Source organism: Manacus candei, unplaced genomic scaffold, assembly GCF_025592945.1.
Source record: "Manacus candei isolate 608988 ecotype Guabito, Panama unplaced genomic scaffold, ASM2559294v1 h1tg000048l, whole genome shotgun sequence".
In the NCBI taxonomy this organism is placed as follows: Eukaryota; Metazoa; Chordata; class Aves; order Passeriformes; family Pipridae; genus Manacus; species Manacus candei.
The window spans coordinates 9,093,347-9,117,515 of NW_026138096.1; the positions used below are offsets into that span (position 1 = coordinate 9,093,347).

At 39.0% G+C, this 24,169-nt stretch overlaps 1 protein-coding gene across 6 annotated transcripts in view; it reads right to left on the reverse strand.

Moving 5' to 3' along the window:
- The window catches only part of MAEA (macrophage erythroblast attacher, E3 ubiquitin ligase), a 49,258-nt gene that overhangs the window by 12,534 nt on the left and 12,555 nt on the right, over window positions 1–24,169 (reverse strand). For 5 of the 6 annotated variants that reach the window (XM_051798620.1, XM_051798621.1, XM_051798617.1 and 2 more), the window contains 4 exons: window positions 18,700–18,882; window positions 14,929–15,132; window positions 1,505–1,627; window positions 546–659 (listed from right to left, as the gene is read on the reverse strand). In XM_051798620.1, coding sequence (XP_051654580.1) covers window positions 546–659; window positions 1,505–1,627; window positions 14,929–15,132; window positions 18,700–18,807 — 549 coding nt within the window. In that variant the 5' untranslated portion in view covers window positions 18,808–18,882. The remainder of the gene's footprint in view (window positions 1–545; window positions 660–1,504; window positions 1,628–14,928; window positions 15,133–18,699; window positions 18,883–24,169) is intronic. The other variant, XM_051798618.1, reaches the window with a different exon arrangement.

Here is a 24,169-nt window from a genome sequence, read left to right on the forward strand (position 1 = left end):
CAATCAGATGATGCAAATTCCAACTTTTTATACCTTCAAACAATCCCACAGCAGCTCTTCAGAAGACTTCAGATGGCTCACATCTGTAAAGATTACACGACTGCTCTCCCAGGCCACCAAGCAGTTTAAATTTTAGATAAGGATTGCTTCAAGGTAGTGGCTGGGATTTTTAGAACACTAACATTGATGAGTAGCTAAGCAACTAGAAGCAGAAGAAATGTTTATTTGTGTTTCAAAAAGAAGCATAGTGATTTCTCTCTTCCAAATCTGCCTCACAGCCTTAGTTTCGGTTTTTGTTTGATTAAAAAAGGAAAAAAAAAATAAAAGAAAAAGAAAAAACAGCGTAGGGCTTGCAGAAATAGATTTTGTTGTAGTTATTTTTCAAAAAAGGGGATGGGGGAGATTTTTCCCCATTAATTGTTTATTGAAGATTGGTGATGAAAAAGGAGGACTTTCTGATTATATTCCTTATATCACTTAACATTTTAAGATTACACAAGGGGGGGATTTTTTAGCAGTGTAATTATGCAGTATTGTTTACATACCAATTCTGGTTTTCCTTTAATGGTTTCCATAACAAGATCATCATTTTCTTTAGAGTAATCACTGGCTGATTTACTTTTGCGTCCCATCTTCGGCTCGTTCTCATTTTGGCGCCCCTGAGTGACAGAGAACGTCACTCTTTGCTCATTGTCAAGTGCACTCAAACAGTTTTGGTTAAAGAAAGCGCTTAGTTCAACAAAATAAGCCACAAACATCTTTGAGGGAGGCAGGGATTTTGGTTAATATCAGTTAAAAACAGATTTCTGCAAGCCCTATAAAAGACTACAGCATGTTTTGAAGTGCCTAATTTAAGAGATGAGGAAATTTAAACCAACTGCATAGCAACAAGCACACAGCATGTGCAGCTCATGGGACTCAATGGATTGAGGAAGGCTTACTGTGTTTACTACTTGATTAGATTTCAGCTTTTTTTTAAAACACCCATATTTCACTAGTACCTTCTCCCGGTGAGTTAGTTCTTAACTTTTGTTTTCTTATATACAACACTTAAAAAATACTAAGACAAAAATGTGTATGAAATTTCTCCTTTCAATATCATTCTTAAGATACCTTCACATATAAACTGAGTTATAGTCTCAGCAGGATGCAAAGAGTTGTAAATTAAGTTTACACACATCAAGACACTTTATACCTCAGCATTTAGATCGTTTGTAAATTATACTAAAACCAACTCAGTACTATTATTTTATTTGAGCATAATTTGTTGAGACAACACTTGTACCTGTAAGATAACCTATCACTCAGTTCCAGGTTTGACACTTGTGTGAACTGGTTTAGCTCCAGCTACCCACACCTTTTAAGAAGATTTTTATACTTACTGTCCTTACTTGTATACAAGACCTCATTCAAGACCTGTAATTTAAAACATCCTGACCACATCCAACATCCAAGTAGTTCAGAAAACAGTTTAGCAAAATGTGAACATGTTACACTTTCATACCTTCATTTTTCTGAGTCTGGATTTGTTGTCATGACACCAAGCCAAGCAAGTCATAGTCTCTTGTCTTTCCAAGGACTCCTCCACTTCTTTAGCAGTCAAAAACATCTCAATATTTACCAAGTCCTTGGAAAAAAACAGAGGGAAGGAGGTCTTGTTAAATTGTACTCATACTTTATACAGCAATTCTTCAACTGAGCTGGAATACAGAGATACAAAAGACTCTGTTCTTAAGACTTCTGGTTTTTAGAATAGAACAGTACTTTACAAAAAGACATCACAGGATATTTTCCAGACTGTTTCCACACACTGAGATATTCTGACAGTGACAACAGTTCTCTGAGTCCAGTTATACAACAGAACTTAAACAAAAAAATAAAGAAAAATATTAAAGATTACACCCAGAGTTTTAGCACATAAAGCAACCAGAACCCACAGTCACTGCAGTGCAGTGCACAGCTACAGGAGCACTTGGTTTCCTCAAACCTTGTCCTACTCCATCAACTGGACCATGAGAACATGATAACATTTGCTGAAGTGAGTAAGAACTGCATAAAAGAGGAGAATCTAAATTTTACCTGGCCATCTGTAACTACTGAGTTTTAAGCAAAGTACTGCCATGGTCTGAGGTCTCCAACACACTTTCTCTCACTTGCTTAATACTGTAAGCTCCAGACCTTTAGTTGCTTACAGCAGCTTTGTCTACAACACCAAGACACTGAGGTGATAAAACAAAGTCACTATATGAAAAAAACAGGTAACAGGTGGGCCACAAGATTCCTTAAGTGCTTATCCCAAGCAGATGTTTTTGAGAAAAAACAGCAATCCAGGATCAAACCGCCCAGAGCAGACCTTCAATCTGCCTAAGCTACTTTGTAATTGCCAGCAGCTCTACACTTTCACACCAATCAAGGTAAACTATACAGTTTAAGATCTTGCAGGGTATATCAAAGATATTTTTTTCTCATACACTTCTGCTGAAAAAAACACTTAGGTAGGTGTTCCCAGAAGATACAGAGTGGATCCATTCTGAATTGGCACTACCAGAAGTGCATAAACATGTCATGCTGTGACAGTTCATTCTTTGCTGAAGAAAATACACTGTGGGAAACCAAAATTCAACACAAACAGACATCTACTACAAAGTATTTGATTAATATGCTCTCTAATTTTGAGCAATTTTTTTTAATGTAGACTTCACAGCAAAATGCTGAAGATTATACAACCGAAATGCTGAATATCACAAACATTGCAGTAGCCCTGGTGAACAAAACCACTCTCAGAAATACGTGGCATTTTCAGCTGTCAGAAAAGCTGAATATTCTCAGTCTTACAAGTTCTACCTTCCATGAGACAAAACTGAAAACAAGAAGTAGCATCAGCCATATCACATTCACATCTTGCATTTCATTAGCCAGTTTTTCCTTATAAATACAGGAAGTCTAATATTATTGGAAGAGTGGACCAGGTCCTGTTAGGGTTATCAGAAAGGTTATTTACAGAAACACAAACAAACCACATGGTTTTCTAAAGTGCAGCACAAGTTGAGCTTTTAGTAAGTCTCTCATGACTTGAATTTTAAAACCAAAATATTAACATGCAACTATATTTTATAGATTGTATGACCATAGCAACAAAACCATTTACCACTGAAAGAATAAAGGGCCTCATGCAGCTCTAGTGGTACCAAATCCAGGTAAGTCAGACTGAGGCCAGAGCTCGGGTAGTTAAAAGTTTACAGAACAAAATTAAGACTGGAGTTTCACTGACTCCTCCCATCCCTTTAGAGATAAAAAAAATTAATCTATTTTATCCACCTGTTGGCAAAGGGACTGAAAGAATGGCAACCTATTCCATAAAAGTTTCTTCTTTAAGTTTTCCTACAAGACCATGAGAGTAAACTTCTTGGTAGTCTTAAGTTTTTCTGAGGATATGCTCAAGTGGAAAAAAGAAGTGCATTATTCCCCTGTGCATGGTAAGGTGGCCACATAAAAATCTCTTGCCCATTAACTCATCTGTGTGACATATAATGCAACCATATTCATTATCTTGCTTGCATATTTTTCCATACAGCTGCTGCATGGAAAGAGAATCCAATTTAAGTTAAAAACAATAAGATAACCATGTATCTCCTCAAGCTTATTTGAGCCACGTGTCCTCTTAACGAATAGCATTTGCTTTTACACCAAATTAAAACAAAAGCATTTAATTCTACATTAAAAGAAAGACTGGATCTGCTAAGCAGAAACAAATCACTGGTTTAATCTCATTTGTTAGCTTTTTATAGTTTAAGCTTCACTACAAAAAAAGGTAATATTTCCTTAAAGAAGCATAAGGCAGCATTTTTTTAAAGACCACAAGCTGGTAAGAGAATCCCAGCTATCTGCATTTATCAATCAGGTGTTAGTATAGCAGCCCTCAACTACAAGCAAAAAGATTGCAGTTGCTGCTGAGGCAGACAAAACTCTTAGATAAAAAGAGAATTCCTACATTCCTTTTGAAAATTTAAGATGAAAAAAGGTTCTATTTAACAGAAATGCTAATTAGATTCGCGGTTGCCAAAAGAAGTCAGAGCTTGGCAGTCATCTCTGTTAAATAGACAGTATGTATCCAGAAAACAGAGGAGAACATTTTTAATTAAAAGAGTTTCTTTCAGAACTAACAATTACATTTGAATTGCACCAATAAAGAGCATTTTCTTCTCTGTTGACTGGATAGAAAGTTAAGGAACAATATAAAAAAAGGCATTAAGAAATCCTTTTGCAGAGACAGAAATAGCTTTTGCATTCGATTAGAAGTAGTTAGACTGATAGAACAAAAATATTAAGACACAATTAGGCAATAAACCTTCAAAAAACCCACCTCTGCTTATGTCACACAAGTTTTTTTTAAATCTAACCATATTTTCCTATCTTTTTTTGGTGGTGCCTACTCTTAGTGCTTCTTCCTTAGTAGGACTAAGGAACCAGAAGAAAGGAGTATCAGAGGATTAATCAAAATCAGTCCAGCTCTTCTACACAGGCCAGTCTGGAGTACTTGTTGTGTACCTCATCTTGGAAGGATGGGAACCAGGTAACAGCATTAGCAGCTGTAACAGCCAGCTCATGTTCCAGTCAGAAAAATCCCCATTAGCCTCAATCCTGAATAGTTTTCTGAAAGTATTCTGCAATTCAGAGTTGTACAGGCTGCAGACCATACAGAAACATTGTCCTTCCCAGCTCCCAAAACATGATTAAGATTTATTATGCTGCTACAAAAAGCCTCTCTTATATAATTAATTTACATATAAAATTGAGTGAATGTAAATACACAATTTTAGAGAAATGTTGCCACTGATTTTGCAGGTGCAGAAAAAGCTGAAGCAAGAAATCTGTTGCCACACACTCCCCCTCCAAATGACACAGCATTCAGCACCATGGCAAACGTTTTCTGACTCGTACATAAACTAAAAAGCAATTCTAAACTCTTTAATTACCCTCCTTAACAGCACTAGCCTTCATTTCACACTTTCAGCTTTCATGCTGTAACTGGTTGCAAAGCTTTACTGCCAGTACTGCAGGAGAACCCTGCCCTGCACAGATATTATTTCAGTGCTGTTATCAAACCATAACTTTTAGCACAGACTATCCAGCCTCCTCTGCATTGCCATAACTTTGCCTAAATCACCTTGCCTTACCTTGCTTACAAATACACAATATCTGATGTTGGGCAGGAAGATCAACATGAAACTTTCATTCAGTTAAGCTTCTACATTTGGTACTGAGGAGGAGACCTCTCTCCATTGAGCATTACTGACAATTACCCAAACACTCAAAGAGGGGGAAACATACTACAAGCCAGGAAGTATCACCTGGATTTTATAATTTCTGCCTAAAAAACTGGACTAAACTGAACTAACATTACCTTCTACACAACAGTCACTAACCAGGTATCAAGAAGGGTAACCATTTCAACACTGGATGAACTTGATCATAAAAAAACTATTTAATTTCATTGCAATGGTGAAAACTACAGAGAAAGACATTTATTATTAGAGAAAACTGCACATGAAGGCTGAAGACACTTTAGTGAAAACAGAGATAGTTATTTAAACAAGAATACAGCTATCCATCACCCTGTGCTCTGCCTGATTTACATATATATAGCTTTCAAAATATCACCACTTCTTTTTAAGCTGCAAGTGCCTCCAGGGAGGGAGGTTACCAACCCTATGATTCTGCACAGAACTCCAATTATTTAGGCATAAAACACTATGAAGAATGAGGATTCCTCTATGAGGATGATTACTAGATATATACTCCAGGCCAACACACAAACTAGCCCTGTATGGCATCTCCATTTTCTCAGCTGGGTTCTCAGTAAGAACATCCCCAGCACGTTTATGCACATCCCCTCCCCTGAGCAGCTTTTGGACTCTCTCTGGTCAGTGTGAGCAGGAGTTGACAGGGGCAGAATTCCCAGGGGATCTCACTCCAGGTTGCCAGGTTGCTCTCCTTAGCAGCATCTTGTTTTCAGGAGACTCCAATGCCTGCTCCCACTGGAGGGAAAGGCTGCAGTAGACATGAACATTGGTTTCAAACACCAAAACTAAGAGTACAATGAAAATGGACCCAGAACTTCATGAATTCACATAGTTGTGCTACAGAAAAGAAGAAAAAGTGATTCACCAAAATACAGTGAAGGTTATGAAGAATAATAGCTGCAAAATAATGAGAAGGTACATGTAAAGGTAGCAGGGTAATTTGGTTTAACTGGCTTCAAATGAATTTAAAATTACACAGCTCTGTCTGTTACAAAGTTGTGAAGCAAATGAGAACTGGCAACCATGTATCAAAATGGGGATTTAAACTGAATTTAAAGCCAAAGGTTGTAACTTTAAGGCTGTGCACAATTCAGACAATTCAGTAGAGAATTGGAGAAAACCAGATCTAGATGAGGGGCTCTAAATTCACCAAGAAAACTGCTCAGAGTTTTCAGCACCAGATACAACAAAAATAGCAACATTAGATCACATGTCAAAAATTGTTTGAAATTTATGTAGTGTTCATGTGAGGGTTTTAATTTATGTAATATTTTAAAATTTGGAACAGTCAGGTCAAGTCATTCCTCTCCATCAGTCTCCATTCTGCATATCAGCTGAAGTACTTTTAGTTTATGAGATCTCCAGCCACAAGTCTGGAGAGCTGTCAGAAGCAATGTGTGATAAAATCCCTTATAATTCATATGAACATCTATGTATTAATATAAACCCCAGAATATTTCACATATGAAATGTGAATCTTTAGCAGGGCTCAAAACCAAACAGAAGTGAGTATTAAAACACACAATACTTGATATTTTCAAATCTACCATAAGCTATCCTCAAAACAAGATTAATTCACCAAAAAAGAAAAGTTAGGCTTAAATAAGATAGAATAAAAGATCTGATTCAGTGAGAAGAAGCAGCATTTTATAGAAAAGAAATTTTCCTAGGTGGAAAAAAACAAGTCATAAAATAGGCTATTTGTTGTATAAAATAAGCGATTGGTAATAGCATAAGATGCTGTTTATGTATTTTTTAGAAAATGCAAATTGTTTATTTTTAATTGCTTACTAACATCAATATGAAATTGAAAATAGGCCAGTATGCCCCCAGCTATCAGTGGCTCACTGCCAAGAGTGTGTACCAATGACAGTTTTAATAAGATTGACTATCTATCTATACACATTACATGCATAACAGCACTACCCTCACAAAAAAGGCTTTGCTGATGCACTTCAGCATTCAGCAGCATGGTAAACTACTTGTATATGAAATACAATAAACACTTAGATCACTGAAATAACCTCAAAAAACCCTCAAATCTGTGTTAATCTTTCAATGATTACTCACATGCTCTCCACCTCCAACACTACCTTCAGTATAATTTAATTCTGTACAAGTGAAATAGAAATGCTATGTATAAACTGCATTGACATTGAAGGCAAACACAAATTATTAAAAAAATAGTGGCATAGGTGGTGATAATACAGCAACACCACAATTACTGAAGACCAGCTGAAGTGGGGCACAAATTAACATTAAGAGACCTCCTTACTCTCTGCTCATAAAATAATGTTGTCTGAAGTTCATTAAGCTACTATTAAGTGTTATAATGCTACACACATTAACAGGATTAGAGAGAAAATAAACAGAGTAATTGAGAGAATGTCCTACTCAAAGCCAGCTGCAGAGCTAGTTATTGGGGAAAAAAGCAAAGACAGACAGCCAAACCACAGATTCATCAACAGAAGAGCCAGAAAAGTTTTTGTCTACAAAGTAAACACAGAACCCCACAGTGTACACAGCCAAGCTTTCACATGAGAGCATCTTCCATGACCTCAGTATAGCACAGACCTTTTAGTTCTACCTGTTTATTTTTGAAGGATCCCAGTAACTTACACTGACTGTTTGTCTGTCAGAAGAGCATTGTCTTTACATAACATTCGAGGATACTGGTACTTCTTTTGTTAATTAGTTCTAGTGACTGAATTATGTTCAAACCTCGTGCCCAACTTCAAACTTCAATTTTTCTGACTGCTGATTCTATGTAGTTTCTTCCCTAAATCTTTTTGCACTAGATTACAAAACCCCTTGCCATAGGGCTTCTGCTCCCATACCTGTCAAAAGCACTCACCCCTTACATTTTCTAGTCATCTTCTCCCTCCAGTTTTTCCAACAGCTTTCCAAAGGTGTGGTCACCAAAACTATGGGTATTCTGGTATTGACTACTCCAGAGCCAAATAAAAAGCAATGTTTCATCCTCCTCCTCTTGCTCGTTCACATGAGCTGTTTGGTAGAGCCTGACAGTTGGAGCAAGCACCGAGGTGGGTTATTAGCAAGCTGTTTTCCCAATGCATCCCCTGCTCCTGCCTCAGCAATTTCTGTAGCTCAGCAAATGGCTGCACCTTCTCCAGCAGCACATTATACCCCGCTAAGTACAGTAACAAATGACTACGCTGGGATAGTGTGACAAAGCCTCTAGAGCTTAAGATGCATCACTGGGCAGAAAAAAAATTCCTCATTTTCTGTCACAGCCTCTTCTAGAACAGGAAAGGTGCCTAATCCTTTGCCAGAGGAGCACAAGCTCTGCAGCTTTTGTCCACGCAGGATCAGTCTGTCTCAGCAGCTACACACATTCTCTGACAAAACAGTAACCCTGCCATCATCTAGTGTAGTGGTAAGAGAAAGTGTTAAATGTGAAGTAACATTTACACTTTGAAGGAATGTCTGGCAGGAAGAACACACAGTAAGAAGAGGTATAACTGAAACCAAATCTCCTCTATACCTGGGCAATCTCCAGGTGATAACAGGATTCCCTGTTTAGATAAAATTTCAATTCAAGAATTTTCCTTGCATCACCAGCCTTCCAGACTAAGTATTTTGTAATAAATTAGCTCAGTTATGATACACTACAGGTAACCCACTTTGCCTAAAAGGACTGAAAAAATATGATGTTCAACATCACAGCACACTTCATGTTGTCAGCTTTTGAAGTGTCAAATGATTTGTAATGAGAAAGTTTGTTATTCTGCTTCGATCTTGACTATTTCACATTTACATAAATTCTAATTCCTCAAGATGCTTGAGACAAACTGCAGATGTAAGGCTGTGCAGGAATTACAGCACTTTGAAATTCAGATGAACACACCCAGACATTCATTATACCAATCTAGCTGGAGTTGCCATGCCTACGCTAGGAACAGCCAAAACACATCTAAAGGAGTTTCCCATTTCCTTTCTACAGCCTGGTACTGCAAGGTAGCTTCAAGCAGCACAAGTTAACATCCTGGCACCTTTCTATCATTCACAGCCATCCAGGAGTTCCTTCATATGTAGTTTTCCTCTAACATCTCTAATGTGGGAACAGCAAGTCACAGGAGAGGGACACAAACAGCTCCTAACAAAAGACACCTTTTGCCATTCAGCCTGCATTTGGCAAGTCACCGTGGCTATGTTCTGCATGACAGTGGAGCAAAGAATATATTCAAGCATTATGCTGAATATATTTAAAATTGAATTGTTATGAATATAAAGTTGTTTTGATGAATTACTTTAACATATATTTGTGTGTTTGCTACAAGCCATTCTTGGACTATGTGTCTTAACAAGGAAGATTTCTAAGGGTACACTGGTATGATTGTTAAGAGAAGTGTTTATTCAGCTTTTTGAGTTAAGATTTAATACTGCTCCTGTTTGTGGTGCTCAAATGTGCAGGTCATTTTCCATCTCCCACTTTTTGAGAGAGGCATCAAGTAGAAACAGTTGTTCAGGGAATGGATTACTACAAAAATGGCAGTTTAGTAGGATTTTGCCCCATAACAGACAGAAATCCTTCAGCAATACTTTACTGAGGTCTCAGCTGAAGGGTCCATATCACAGTGCTGAGAAATACTTTTACAAAGCAAGGAAAGAACATTTAACTTTGGGGCTGAAAAAAGGAACACTGATGTAGAACAGGACAAAGAGGAGATCAGGTACTTAGCTAAAAGCCAAGAACCTTGACTTTAGGAATTCATGTTTCTCTTATCCCATAGGACATCAGTTAAGATTTCATGGCTTTCCATAACAAAATTAAGACAGTGTAACACACCTGAATTTGTTGCAGGGACCCTTTTTGTTAGGCTAATCCCTTCAAAACTGGTTCCAATTTACAAAAACTGAAGCTGCAGTAGAAGAGAGGAACTGGACCAAATTGGAGAGAGGGAAGAACAGAAGACAGTCAGCTTTTCCAGTGCCGACTATTCCTTTCACTTAATCAATTCATTTTCTTATAAAGGTATTTACTACTTTGAAAGATAATGAAATATTTTCAGAATAGTTTTGTAATATTTGCCCTGTTTCGATAATGTCCAGGGAATAACCATTACCACAGATTTAGAGGTTCTGCTCAAGAAGGAAACCATTGACAAAAACTGGACATCTGAATTCTCACTTCAAGAAAACTTATCTTTTTGGGACTGCTGGCAATTGGTTTAATACTCCTTGAAGTATAAAGAAGCCCTTCTAATACAGATCGATGTTTGCAAGGGTCAGATGCCCAGGTAACACTTTTGAAGTCAATGGAATAGTCAGATTTCCCCTCCCCCCCCAAATCTCAAAAGCAAAAGGCCCACCGTGATATTGATGCAAAGGGCTAGTTTGGTATCTTTGAAGGATGATGCACCTACTTAATTACTGACCTAAGAACATTAATTTGCAGAACTTTGACTTATATGCATAAAGCCCAATGCAAGATCAAATTAACCAGTTTTAAGCTATTTAAGACAGTTATTTCAACTCAAGTGTTCAACTGCAACCTTACAGTTCCAATGCCCACCCTGCCCAGGGTGGCAGTTCTTCTGTCCCTCTCTGGTTTATAGATTTCTAAATCACTTGCTCCCTACCCCAACACACTTAAACTCAGTCTGAATTTATGTTATTCTTCACAGAAAAAAACATTGCCACTTGTACAGCTTTTGTACAGCATGAGCATTAAGGCAAAGAGATATATTCTTTTACCAAAATAAACTAAGCAAAGATAGAAAGAGGATTTACAGCATATAAGAGACTGGCAGCTTCAGAATCTGGGTTTGTTTTCAATCCTACAGGCAAAAATCACTACAGCTATACATAATTAAGGAAAGAAGGTAAGGACACTTGACATGTTTTTTTCTTCCTGAAAGGGGCTAGAGAAAAAACGTGACATTTTAAAACCCACCTACCTCTAGAAACAGCAAACAAAGCACTACATACTTAACCTAATTATAAAACTTATCTACAAACAGCAACCAACTTCCTATTGGAACACACTTCCAAAACTAGATTTGCATACCAATTAATGGCACAGAAATGAGGTAGCATTTAGTGTAGCAGAACATGGAATAGCAGAGGTGAAGTTAACAGACAACCTTGCCAGCTAGCTGAAAATATCAATCTACAGATGAAAATATGCATTTTTATATTGGTGTGGCATCCCAAGGTCATAACAGAATCAAAATAAGATCATTATTAAGTGTAACAAGCTGCCACTGATGAGCTTATTTGTATGCAATAACAAAAACTTAACATCTAGTTTGTACCTTCAATCCGAACTGTTTTTCACATCAATAGGGAGCCTGAAGACAACAAGAAAAAAGTCCACAATAGAATCCCCTTCACCCCATATTTACTTTGGAATAACCATGACATTTCTGTCCTTGACTGTCACCTCTTATTTTAATATTACTCACATTTTGGCTTACTTTCCCAAGCAGCATTATTTTTCTTTAAAGACATAATACACACATTACATGTTTGGAATTTATTTCTTATACTGCCATAACATTATGCTGTATAAATGCCGCATGCTCCAAGTTATTCCTTACCTGAGCTACTTCATAACTTTGATATTTAAACTTCCCTGTAATTTTTCACATCCAGAATTTCTTTCCCTTCTGTTTGCTTCCTAGTTTATAAGCATTCTATTATAAGCTTTCATAGCCTATCATCCCTATGAAGGTAATTAATTTAGAAAATAGCATAAAATTTGTCACAGCCCATCAAAAACTATTAGAATTGGACACTATGGTGCACAGCCAATCTTTGCCAGTAATACACAGCAGACAGTTTGCTCAAACATAGGGATGATTTAATAGCTTGCTTTTGGTCACTGAAGCAGAATCTTTTCTGAACTGCTTCCACCCATGAAGCACCTCAGCAGTCTGCAGGTCTCTTCACATTCACAAGCCATGGAGGAAACTTAAAACCAGCAGGCTGAGACTTGCTCCCAGGACTGGTGTAGCAGCTCCTGAGAGATGTTTGGCCTGGGACCCCCGAGCTACAACTGGAATGGAAAGAGCCGCTTCCTTCGCCTTCCCAAAGAGTGCCAAAGGGCACCGTGGCCATTCGGCCTGAAACCACAGGAACACAGTCACAGAAGGGATGAAGGTGGGACCTCTGCAAGTTGTGCAGTCCCCCTGCTCAAGGTGGGGGGGTTACCCACAACAGATTACTGTTATCTGGGTTTGAGCATCACCAAGTACAGGGAGACTCCACACCCCCTGTGTCTGCTATAGAGCCCAGAACTAGACAGAGCTCCCTAGATGGGTCTAATCAGTGTTGAGTAGAGGGGCTGGATCATCCCCCTTCTGCTGCTGGTGATGCTCATCCCAATGCAACTCAAACTGCTGCTCAGTTGTCTCTGCCACAGGAGTGCATGGCTGGGCCATGCTCAACTTATCCACCAGCCTCACCTCTGGCTGCTGGACAAGCTGAACAAAAACACCACCTTTTTTCAGGTTCCTACTTCAGGTATGGGGTCTACCCAGTGGTAACAATATTGTCTTGAGATATTGAGAAAAGACTGGTGGTGGGGACATTGATCAAAATTGCAGGTGAGACCAGAGTAAATAAAGATTACTTTGGATGAGAGAATACCATGGCATTTTGTAATCTCTACAGCAAAGTTCCATTATTAAACACTAAAGAACATTTCAATGCTCATATCCTTCAGCAAGAAAGGAACAAAAAGAAATGGAGAAGCTGTCTTATTAAACCAGCAAACCCCCAAATTCTGTATAACGACCAAATCCCAGTATCTGATGCTGTAAAAGCTGTTCACAAAGAGGATCACCACACAGTAAGAAAGACTGAGGGAAGCCTGATCCTCATTAAGCCAAAACAAACTTTAATGATGACTAAAATGCATAATTTGAGCAAACTAGAAGAAATACAACCTCAGTGCATTCAACATGCAACTACGTTCTATGTTATTCCAGTTACTTCAATATTATGCAAATAAAAACTCCCAGGCTTGAAGGCATAAGGTAAATAATCTTATTTAAGACTATCTTTGTTTAAACATAAAATTTCCTATTCAGCAAACAGAATGAAAAGCTTTAAAGCTGCACAAGTGCAATGCTTTGTACCACATGATCTTGCAGTGTATCATGACTGACTTCCATGCTGGTGTCTGAACCAAAGGTGAGTGTTACTTAATCAGGCGTAATAGAACTTGCTTTGAAAGTGAAAATATTTCCATAGTGCTTTTTCAGCAGACCTAGTAGGTACAGTAACATGATGATTCAGCAGAGATGAGCTCCTGCTCAAAACAGAGGGAAACATCTACCAGAAGTGGAAGAGCTGCTGACCAGTCAGCTGCAGTTATCCCAGCAGAGCTGCCTTGGGTCTTTTGACTCTCATGCATGGGCTGTATCTTTAGTGAGGCACAGCAGCCTCTTACAGTTGATCTCTTCAGGACTATTTCCTATTAATACTTTGTAACCTACTTCCCCTCTCACTTCTATTCAATCTCTACACGCTGTTTCCTATTTGGCTTGTACTGAAATCGCTGCTGGTTGAACAGGATCAGACCAGTAAAGCAGCCAAGGAATAACAGAGACATGTGACAGATACACTCATGTTACAAGACAAAGAACAAGTGCATATGCTCTAATTTAACATCAGCAACAAAAATCTCTTTCCCCTCAACAAGCTCAGAGAGCTGTTCACTATGCCACCTAAGAAAGGTGAAGTATGGAAGTCACATAATACAACTCAATTCTCAGCATCTTTACAGACAGAGCTGCAGAAGAGTTGCATCCCTTCTGGACTCAGGAATATCAAAAGAAGTTATGATTCAAAGATTGCTCAGGATCAAATAGCAAATGCTACCTAAAATTAGCAGAACGTGATTTCTTTAAATAAACAGCAAATTGTTAAAGAATGTGTTTCAATGTCCCCATGGTTGTCAGAGGACCACGGTGTGGATTCACTGCTCTGCATAAAGAAGCTACACCAAAGTATACAAACTCCAAAGACTTCATAACCCACTGTGATACCAAAGCAAAACCAACCAGTGAAAAGTAAAGCAAATATCATGGAATGGTGAAATATGCAAAGCAGCAAAACCTTTCTATGGACCATACAAGATAAACTGGCTACTAAAAAACCCAAACTGTATCAAAATATATTTTCCCAAGTAAAAACCAGCTTTCCTCTCAATGCATTAAATAGTAGGATGATACAACAGAACAGTTGCTCCTGCAATCAGCATATGCTGTTCTGCTCAGTCTGGTCACCTACACATATCATCTGAGTGTGGCTAGACAGATGGGAAGCTCCACCAACTGCTTAATCAGCAGCCTAGGGACCTCTAACAAGAAATTCTGTATGACATTTGAGAATTAATCTGAGTTTTAAGAGGGCAAGGTGTTTATCTAAGAGCATTTAATTTGTGACTGAAAACTACGGCTTCAACTTTTACTTATTTAATACGTTAAAACACAATTTACGTCGAGTGAGGCGAACAAGCTCAAGCCTAAAAAGATTAACAGATAAACATCCTAATATGTAAAAATAACTGCCACAAGGCTAAAAGCAGCTTTTTTTCTATTTGCCAAGTTGCTCTTTAGCACCACTTTGTCAGTTGGCTCCCACTGCTGCCCACCTCGATGCCGCTTTGCCTCGCCAGCTTTACGGCTGTGTTGTAGTAGCCGCAGCGTAGGAGGTGCTCCACCATCATACGATCCATGCGCTTCTTCTTCCACATGTTGGCAGCAGCTGGCTGGTCACTGCTGTGCTCCTTCAGGTGTTCAATCCTGCGTTTGCAGAGCTTTGCACTTTCATCTTCAGCCTGGATTGATTCAACGGCCTGAAAAGTGAAAATGAACAGTGAAGAGGGATGCATTTCCAATCTCCAGGGTAATTGCTTGTAAGCACCGTTTACATAGCACTCTATGCAGTTACTCCCAGCAGTGTTCTTTCATTTAGAAATACATTTCCTATGGCAGTGCATAACTTTGAGCACGGCTGGTCCAGTTCTGAGACATTCTTGCACAGAAATAGGTTTTGACTTATTTGACATTATGAATATATACATTTTTCTGCTTGATTTGCAATTCGTCCAAAACCAGCAAAGTATCACCTGCAGCAGCAACTGCTGTAATAGCCTGCAAAGAGCTTTGTGGGGGTTTGCAGTCACCTGGGCCAAGCATTTGAAAGCAAAATTTCCACCTCTAACCTATGTATGGCTCCTTCCTCCAGCAGCTGTCCTGCTGAATTAGTTCTACTGAGGAGTGATGCAGAGTAAACCCACATTACTTCTAATACACTGGAGCCATTTTAATCAGTCATGCAATAATGAAAATTATACAAACAGTTGGCCTCCCGGCACCTGTGATGCAAGGACCTAAGAGTAGTTTTTTAAAAATCATCAGTTTTGTTAAAGTGGTACTATTTTCTTTAACTCTGCTGCTGTGGAAGCATGAATCCACTGTTAGGGAGCCTTACTTAGGAAAATACATTTGCCTAGGGGAATGACTTTTTTAAAGCAACATATAGGCATATCCAGCACGAAACACACACCCCAACACATCTCCACAATTTTTTTTTTTATTAAAAAACAAGCACTCAGCTCATACTTGCTTCCCTTCAGCCTTAAAGTTTCATGGCTGAATGGTTGTGCTGCCGATTTTTCCAGGCAATTTTATGACAGACACCTCGTCACTCCAAGCTTGCTGACTCAGTGCACAGCACGTGATAACTCAGGGTCATGCCAGGCTACAAGAACTCCAGAAAGTTGGCAGTACCTTTATATGCTTGCTAAGGTAAAGGCAAACCAGCAGAGGATGGTTAGTACCTTTCCCCCCTGGAATCCATCACCAGTGATGCAACTGCAGGTTGGGTTGCCTTGTGGTGACTTTAAACTCGCTGGCTTGGGTTTGAATAACTGCACAGGAAAGGCACAGGCAGGTCTGCCAGCCCAGCACAGCCCAAAGCACCTGGCGGGCTTTTGGCAGCCCCCCTGCACTCTGTGCTGACACAGCTGCCTTCCCAGCACTCAAGTTATTCAGGCTACAGTGTCATTCTTGGATAACAGCTCCAGCCCCGGCAGCACAGGTTGGTTCTAGTTGTGTTTACAAGGCCTGCCTATATAGACATTTTTTCTGGAAGGATCAGTGTTTGAAAAGCAAAGTGAAATAAGAGAAAACTTGTGCAAGAAACTCCCACCAAAAATTTGCCCCAATTAAGCCTGACTCTGATCTGGCCCTTGATACCCAGCTCAAGTATCTAAAACCTTAGTCACTATACACGAGTCTTTAACTGAATTCCTGGAAACATTTGTACCTTGAGTTATTTTTATTACTGAAATCTGAGTTCTATTACTGAATTTAGCTTTATTTTGTAACACACAGTTTGGAGATAAGTACTTTAAGTTATAAACTGAGTCTTTTTCCATTCAGCAAAGAGTAACTCAAGCTAAAGCTCGCTTTCACTTTTTAGATGTCTGCAGTGTTACCAGATGTGAAGGTAACCTTGAGAAATATTCTGAATACAACTAAGAGAATTCAAGCCAGCCAGGCACAAAGGTTAGACCCTTTCTCATTCCAAAGGGCTCTGCTTATATGGGTTTGTATCTGGACTTACACAGCTCTTGCTGGGTTTTTCATCCTTCTAGCACATTCAGAAAGGCTACAGATCCTTTTCAAAACTCTCTGAACCAAGTCTATCTGGACCTGCCCTGCTGGACATTAATAGAACTTGAGGGAACAAGCATACTAACAGGATACAAAGGGAAAAACACAAAGGCCTAGGTTTCCCCAGGATCATTTTCAGAACCCAAGAAACCTGCTGTGTTGAAAACCTCTCTTTTAAGAGTGAGTAAGGTGTTAAATAAAGGAACCATCTAATTCTATTATGGCCACCTCAGCAGTTCATCAGATCCTTGTCTAAGCACAGGAGGAAACAGAGATCCCACAGGGTCCAAAGGCCCTAAAGAAAACAATCATTTTGCTTGGGGCAGAGATTACAGAGAAGACAGTTGGGATGAAGGGTTTGGAACAGAAACAAGACCTTTGTATTTCAGAAGACTTTTACTGTTAAACAATTTTTTTTTTTTTTGCCTTTTGTTATTTCTGAGCATCTACAAGATTCTCCAGTCTTTCAGGCAATCAAAAACAAATGAGCAATTACATTAAAATGGAGCTTTGCACCCAAAGCATTAAGCAATGCCTTCAGACACACCCCCACAGTCAGCAAAGATTTAACAAGTAAATAACTTTTACTCCTCCACATCATTACTACACACCTACAAGCAAAATCCAACACTTCTCTCAGAAATAGCACTTATTTCTTTCTGTAAGTAATGGAGAAGTGAAAAAAACCCATATCCTTCAAGACCTCTTTAAGTCTCACAATCCAAAGATGAAAAGAGCAATTAATTTATGAAGTCTTTTGCAGAAGAGCTTTTCAACCCAGCTGACTTGTTCAAGCAGAAAACCCCAAATCAACATACGTGACAGTGTTATTTTCATGTTACAAAGCTCCAAGGTATTTTGATGCTTCACTTAATACTGTCTCAAGATTTATATCTGTTGGTTATTTCATTTAAGTTTAATGAAATGACTCTGCTACTATGTTTCATCTGTTTATTTTTGGAGAAGCACTGCTTTAAAGTCAGGCGACAGAGCTATTTTCATTTTTCTGCAAGACTTGTTTCAAGTAAGTGTTCTGATGACTCTCAAGATGAATAATATTCCCATCCAAAATAAGGATGGCTTATACTTCTTTTTCTAAGAACATATACATCTTTTTCTAAGAAAGATGTGATAAAGGCATGAAAGGCTGGCTGTATTTTGTTCAAGCTTAACAGTTAGGAGCAGGTTATCTTGCCGAATTTTGTTTAAAATGCTCTTAATATTCCCTAGGAATCTTTCAGCTTGCAAGTTTAGTGTTTATAAAAAAATTTTCAAGTAACAATTCAGGACAACTCGCACTTTCTTCTGCAAAGAAGCCTCAGCACTGCATACATCTATTCCTGTACTGGAGGTCAAACATTTTTCAGCTTCATCTTCTACCTGTTTCGCTCTTTGAGTGATCAATTAATGCTACTGGCACAAAGCCTTCCATTAGACAAGCAGGAACTCATACAAATCAATTAATTTTGCTACTATTTCTCTTTGTGGGTAGCAAAATTCCTTTTCAGGACTAAAAATACGTATTAATTTTACCTCTCAACAGAGGTTTGTTATGCTTAGTGGTGGAACAGCGAGTCACGTTTCACAAGCACAGCAAAGCAAGATTTCAGTGTGCATTCCAAGGCTTCATTTGAAGTGCCAGTAACACTGGTTATCTGGAGAAGAAAACCCGAGCAGACAGCACTGCAGAAACCTGGTTCTGTTCTGCAAAGGCCAAGCAGGGAAGGTAGAACACCACTTACCTTGCGTTTCAGGACGCTGAGCTTTTCAACTACTCCATCCAGGAGACTGACAACTGAGTCCACAGCAGGACAACTGCTCAGTGTCTTCTCCAGCTCTGCCACCACCATGGTGACGTGGCTGGTCTCCCGGTCGATGTTCTTCTGTGCGGCCCGGAATCGTTTGTTCAGTGTTTCGTACGGCACCTGCACGGGAAAGAGCAATCATCAGAACTTCTCTATTTAAAACAGTCAGGTCCTCTAGAGTTTAGAGAGACTGATGATTTCATCTGATGCACCCCCAAAGCACACCTCGGTTCCAGGAGACTAGAGGTCATCAGTTGATCTTGAGTTCTCGTATCAAAGTCCTTATTTAAGGCTTCTCAGCAAGGACCTGACACTTCAAAGATTATGAAAAAACGACAGGACATAAATACTGTAGTTTCTTTTCTGGTACCAGTTTTACCTATCCTGCTTTGGCTGTGGCAAGCACTGATGGAAACAGTCCAGGGAGAACAGAAAGCAAAGACAAATGAGTCCCTACAAAAGGAAAGCTACAAGTTAAACTACAACCAAGAGATCACCCTTCAGCACTTGATTTTTTAAGTTTACATTTCTTTCCTTCAGGAATTCATTAAAGAAAGAGTTACCTTTGAGAAAGCATCTGTAATGCATATTGGCTACTAAAAAATGTATATATAGTACACTAACAGTTATTCATGAAACCTAATAGGACTCCTACATACTTCTGCCCACAAAAGATTACTTTTGAACATTACTTCCCCTGGGACTACAAGGAACACCAAGAGAAATTCCATGTAAATTTTCATTTAGTGATAAAGCCCTGTATGACTAAGTTGGTTAAATTCCTCTCAGCCAGGCTTCATTCCTGGGTGAGATCAACCAGTCTTGGAGGTCTCCTGCCCTACTTGTTCCACACCTTTATGGGACAGTCATATCTAAACTGCTACTGATGGCAATTAAGGACACATATTATGGGAGTAGTCTACAGCCTGGTGAATGATTTGGGAAAAGCTTCCAGTAAATGTTAAGCTGCTCCCATCATGTTGTTTCCACTACAGTGACAGAACAAGCAATTTGGACAGGAAGGTCTATTACTTCACAGAAATGGGAATTTTAAAAAACATTCCAGCATTGTACACTTAATTAATCTGAATCTTTTATCTTGAAAAACTCCCTGAAAGTTCTTTCAGGTAGTTATGATAACCCTGATTGCTTTTCCATTAATCAAAGGCATAATTTCACCAGCAATCAGATTATACACGTTAAAGGTAAAACAGGAAAGGCGAATCAGTGCTCTGTTTGGTACCTATCACATTTATGTTTGATTACAAATCTTTCAAGCATATAACTTCTAATCAATTATATCAAGGTCTCCATTTTCCTCACTCTAATCTTTCGCATGCAAGGAAGTGTCCCCAGGGGCCACACTCCTTTTAGGCTCCATTAGGAAAGAGGTTACTCCATTAATCACTGCAGTTCCCTAGTAGAGAACAGTTTGGTTCAGAGTAAGCATTTGCTTTCCAAGACTTTGCATGACCTACAGTAGGTTGTTCTTATTTGTAGTAGAAATGTAACACAAGGATACTCCTGATAAGATATGAAAGGGCTCTCTTCTTCTTCTTCCTCTCAGGAACACTGAAATGATCTATTTAATGGGTTTTGGCATCTCAAACTAAGAACTGAACAAACGTCAGAACAAGCCTTTAGCACAGGAAGCATCAAGCTAAAACAATTATTTTCCTTATACATCTTGCCCTAAAATCCCAGCAGTACACCCACCCAAAACTCAAACCACACAAACCATCACAATTAACAGGCTTCAACGCCTACTTAGTTGCCCACATAACCATCTTTTATTCGATCTACAACTCTCATTCCTCCATTTCACAAAAAGTAGGAAACATTTTAGAGCCTCATAGACAGAAGGGATGTTTTGGGGGGCCATTATTTTGACATCTCAAGCTTTTGAACACGGAAACTTATTTCCAAGACTTGATGCCAGACAGCATTAAGACAACTTTTTCACTTTCCTCCCCCTGCATTTTTCTTACTTACTGTTCACTGAAGAACATTTCTGCAAGTATTTTGTTAATCAGCTTTCCATGCCACACTGCAAAGCTACATCAATCAAAACTTGCACAAGCTACTACTTTTTGACTACAGGAAGTGCTTTTGTTAAATTTTGAGCAGGACACAGATCTAGTCAGTTTGAAAAAACATCCCTGTTTAATCTCCCTTTTCCCTAGTTCCTTATCTGCAGTTCCTATTGCAAGAGCAATAACAGCTCCAGTTTCCTGTGCTCTGTCTCTTTAGTGTGCAGATTTCTGGCACAGTTTGTGTTCATATGACATTTAGAACAATTGAACTTTCATTTTCAGCTGGCATCATTATATATCATTTAGAATGCATCTAGGTGCAATAGGTTTTTGAATATTGTTTTATTTTTTTCCCCTCTACCCTAAAAATGATCTGACTATCCTGTGTGGAAGAGGCTGTGAGTTGAACTGCTCTGCCATATACTCTGAGAAGTAAATAAAAAACATATTGCAAAACATAACTTTAGTGTACCAATAACAAGGGAAATGAAAGGTACAACGAAATTATTTGCATAACTGAAGCTGGCAGTAAATACTCTTTACCACAGCTTTTCATAATTTGCACAAGCACTTGTTTCTTACTATAGAGCCATCACTTTTTAAGACAATATTTGTAAATTGTCCCCAGGTACAGCTTTCACACTCTCTTTACAGGACTAGATTCTATGGATGCCAAAATTTAGAAATTGCAACTGCTACATTCCTTTCAGAGAAAGCATTTTATCTCTACTTTGCATCTTGATCCACTGGTTCTTTTGTTACTCCTACAGTTCCAAGGCTCCAAAAGATTCTGCTGCCCAGTACTGGTTTGCTTTACTGCAGAACTCTTCAAAAGTTACAGGCTCTGTACCAATAAGTTCATTTTCCCCCTCCAATAATGAAAGTAAATGGAAGGAGAACATAAAGTTTTCTGGACAATGCAATTCTAAAAATTCTTAATTATGGTTCACTTTAATTTTCAGTTCCTGTTTAGAAAACAGTGAACACCAAACTTTTTGGATCAAGAGACAGGTGCAAAATTTAAATATCATTAGTTGTTAGAGACCTTCAATCTTTCCTGCCAGTACCATTCTGTGACCCAGCCTGAATTACAGAGTCTTTAGGGGAAAAAGTGACCTACAGAACTCTGCCTAGGGAAGCATTACCTTAAGAAAAAAGAATGAGTTACCAAACATCAAAAAAATTTGAAATAAAGCAGCAAGTACTGACCAGAATGTGTTCTGTATAAGCACAATACCAACTTGTCTGACTCGTTAGAGCTTGAAAAACCACACCCAGCTGGCTCATACCATGAACACACAAGAGGATACAAAGGAGAGTTGTAAAATACTGGTGGGCAGCACATTTAAATCCAGTGTCACTAAACAGATTCTGCTCCTTTTGTTCATCAGCTTCCACAGCTGCAGACACATTATTCAACTTCAGCATGTACTAAACCAGGTCCAACTTAAATCTAGTGAAAAGGAATTTGACTGAAGTTAGAATAGCCTACACAAGGGGTAAAATTACAGTAACATAAGTTTTTCCAAGATCAAAATTTTGCTGTGATATGAAGGAAAGTCTACTTGGCTGGAGGCTTCTGCAAATGTAGTGTGTGTTTCCAGGTGCTAAATGCCAACAGAGAGGCAGAGAAAACTGATTAACCTGATATTTTCTTCATTTCAGGAGTTACTTCACTCTGGTTTTAGAAAGCCAGAAAACTGGTGTGCTCTCCCAGAACACGCTCCAGTAACCTCTAGCTGTGGAGACAAGACTTAGGAGAGGATCCTTCTGGATCTACAAGCTTGAACTGGTGGAAGAGGAGGAAAGACTGCCCTGAGAGCCACATGTTGGTTGTGGAGTGCAGGCAGTAGAAAGCTGCAGAGCTCAGGATGTCTGAGGCAGTTTTTAAGCACACACTCAACTGTGATGTTTACTGCCTGGCCTTCAGCCCAAGAAGCCCATGAATGCCAATAAGGTACCAAACCAAGACTGAAAGTTCTAAAATCATGGAGTGGCTAAAACTGTTCAAATTGGGCAACTATAGGCAAACTTTTCACAAGCTACATCAAATGTAACTTGAAATACCCTTAAATATAGTGAATTTAATACTAAATACATTTTCATTAAAATACAGTTTTCAATAATCACTAAGTGATTCCATTTTCTTGAGTTTTTTGAATACATATTAAAACTAGGGGGGGAAAAGCCAGCATTAAACGCTTACATATATTGTAACCTGATGGTTAGCAAACTGAATACACTTCTCAAGTGTTAATTATCAGCCTGAAAATAAATATTTAACGAAATATAAACAATATGAAGCCAACTGCATCCTGAGCTGCATCAAGACAAGTGTGACCAGCAAGTCAAGGGAGGTCAAGGGAGGCTTCTGCCCTCATGAAGCCCCACCAGCAGTGCTGCATCCAGCTCTGGAGCCCCAAACGTGAGAAAGACATGGACATGGAGCAAGTCCAGAGGAGACCACAAAGGTGATCAGAGGGCTGGAGCACCTCTCCAATAAAAACAGGCTGAGAGAGCTGGGGCTATTCAGCCTGGTGCAGAGAAGGCTCCATGGAGACCTTCTAGCACCTTCCAGTGTCTAAAGGGGCTACAGGAGAGCTGGACTGGAGCTTTTGACAAGGGCATGGAGTGACAGGACAAGGGAGAATGGCTTTAAACTGACAGAGGGCAGGTTTAGATTAGATACTAGGAAGAAATTCTTTACTGTGAGGGTGGTGAAGCACTGGAACACGTTGCCCAGCGAAGTTGTGGATGCTGCATCCCTGGAAGTGTTCAAGACCAGGCTGGATGGGGCTTTGAGCAATCTGGTCTAATAGACATGGCAGGGAGGTTGGAACTATATTATCTTTAAGGTCCCTTCAAACCAAACCATTCTGTGGTTCTAAACCAGCCAATCCGTTACACAGCATCCTACAATGCATATTGTTTTCACACTCATCATCAACATTTTAATGAGATTCTTCACTTTTCTTTTCAAGGTTTTCTAAATGTATCTATGTGCACACACTTAGTACTCCATCCATTAATCAAATAAACAGAAATAGCAGCTGATCACACTCTCACCTCAGCTCTTGCTTATCTCTACAGGTTCACAGAACACTGGCTTTACAAAACTTGCAACAAGAACATACCATCTATAGCCTTTAAAACTATCGAAGGGGACAGGAGAATGCAAATCCTTTTCCCCTCATAGAAGTTCATTAATTATAGCGATCAAAGCTTAAAAGGCTTTGCTACCTCAATGGCATTTATGTTGGTGTAAGTCAGACATTCAGACTGGACTCAGGCTCCTTTTAGCACCTTGAATTCCATTAGGCAGCTTAAAGGCATTTCGAGAACGTAGCGAAGTTTTTGCCTTGTTGCACATTCAC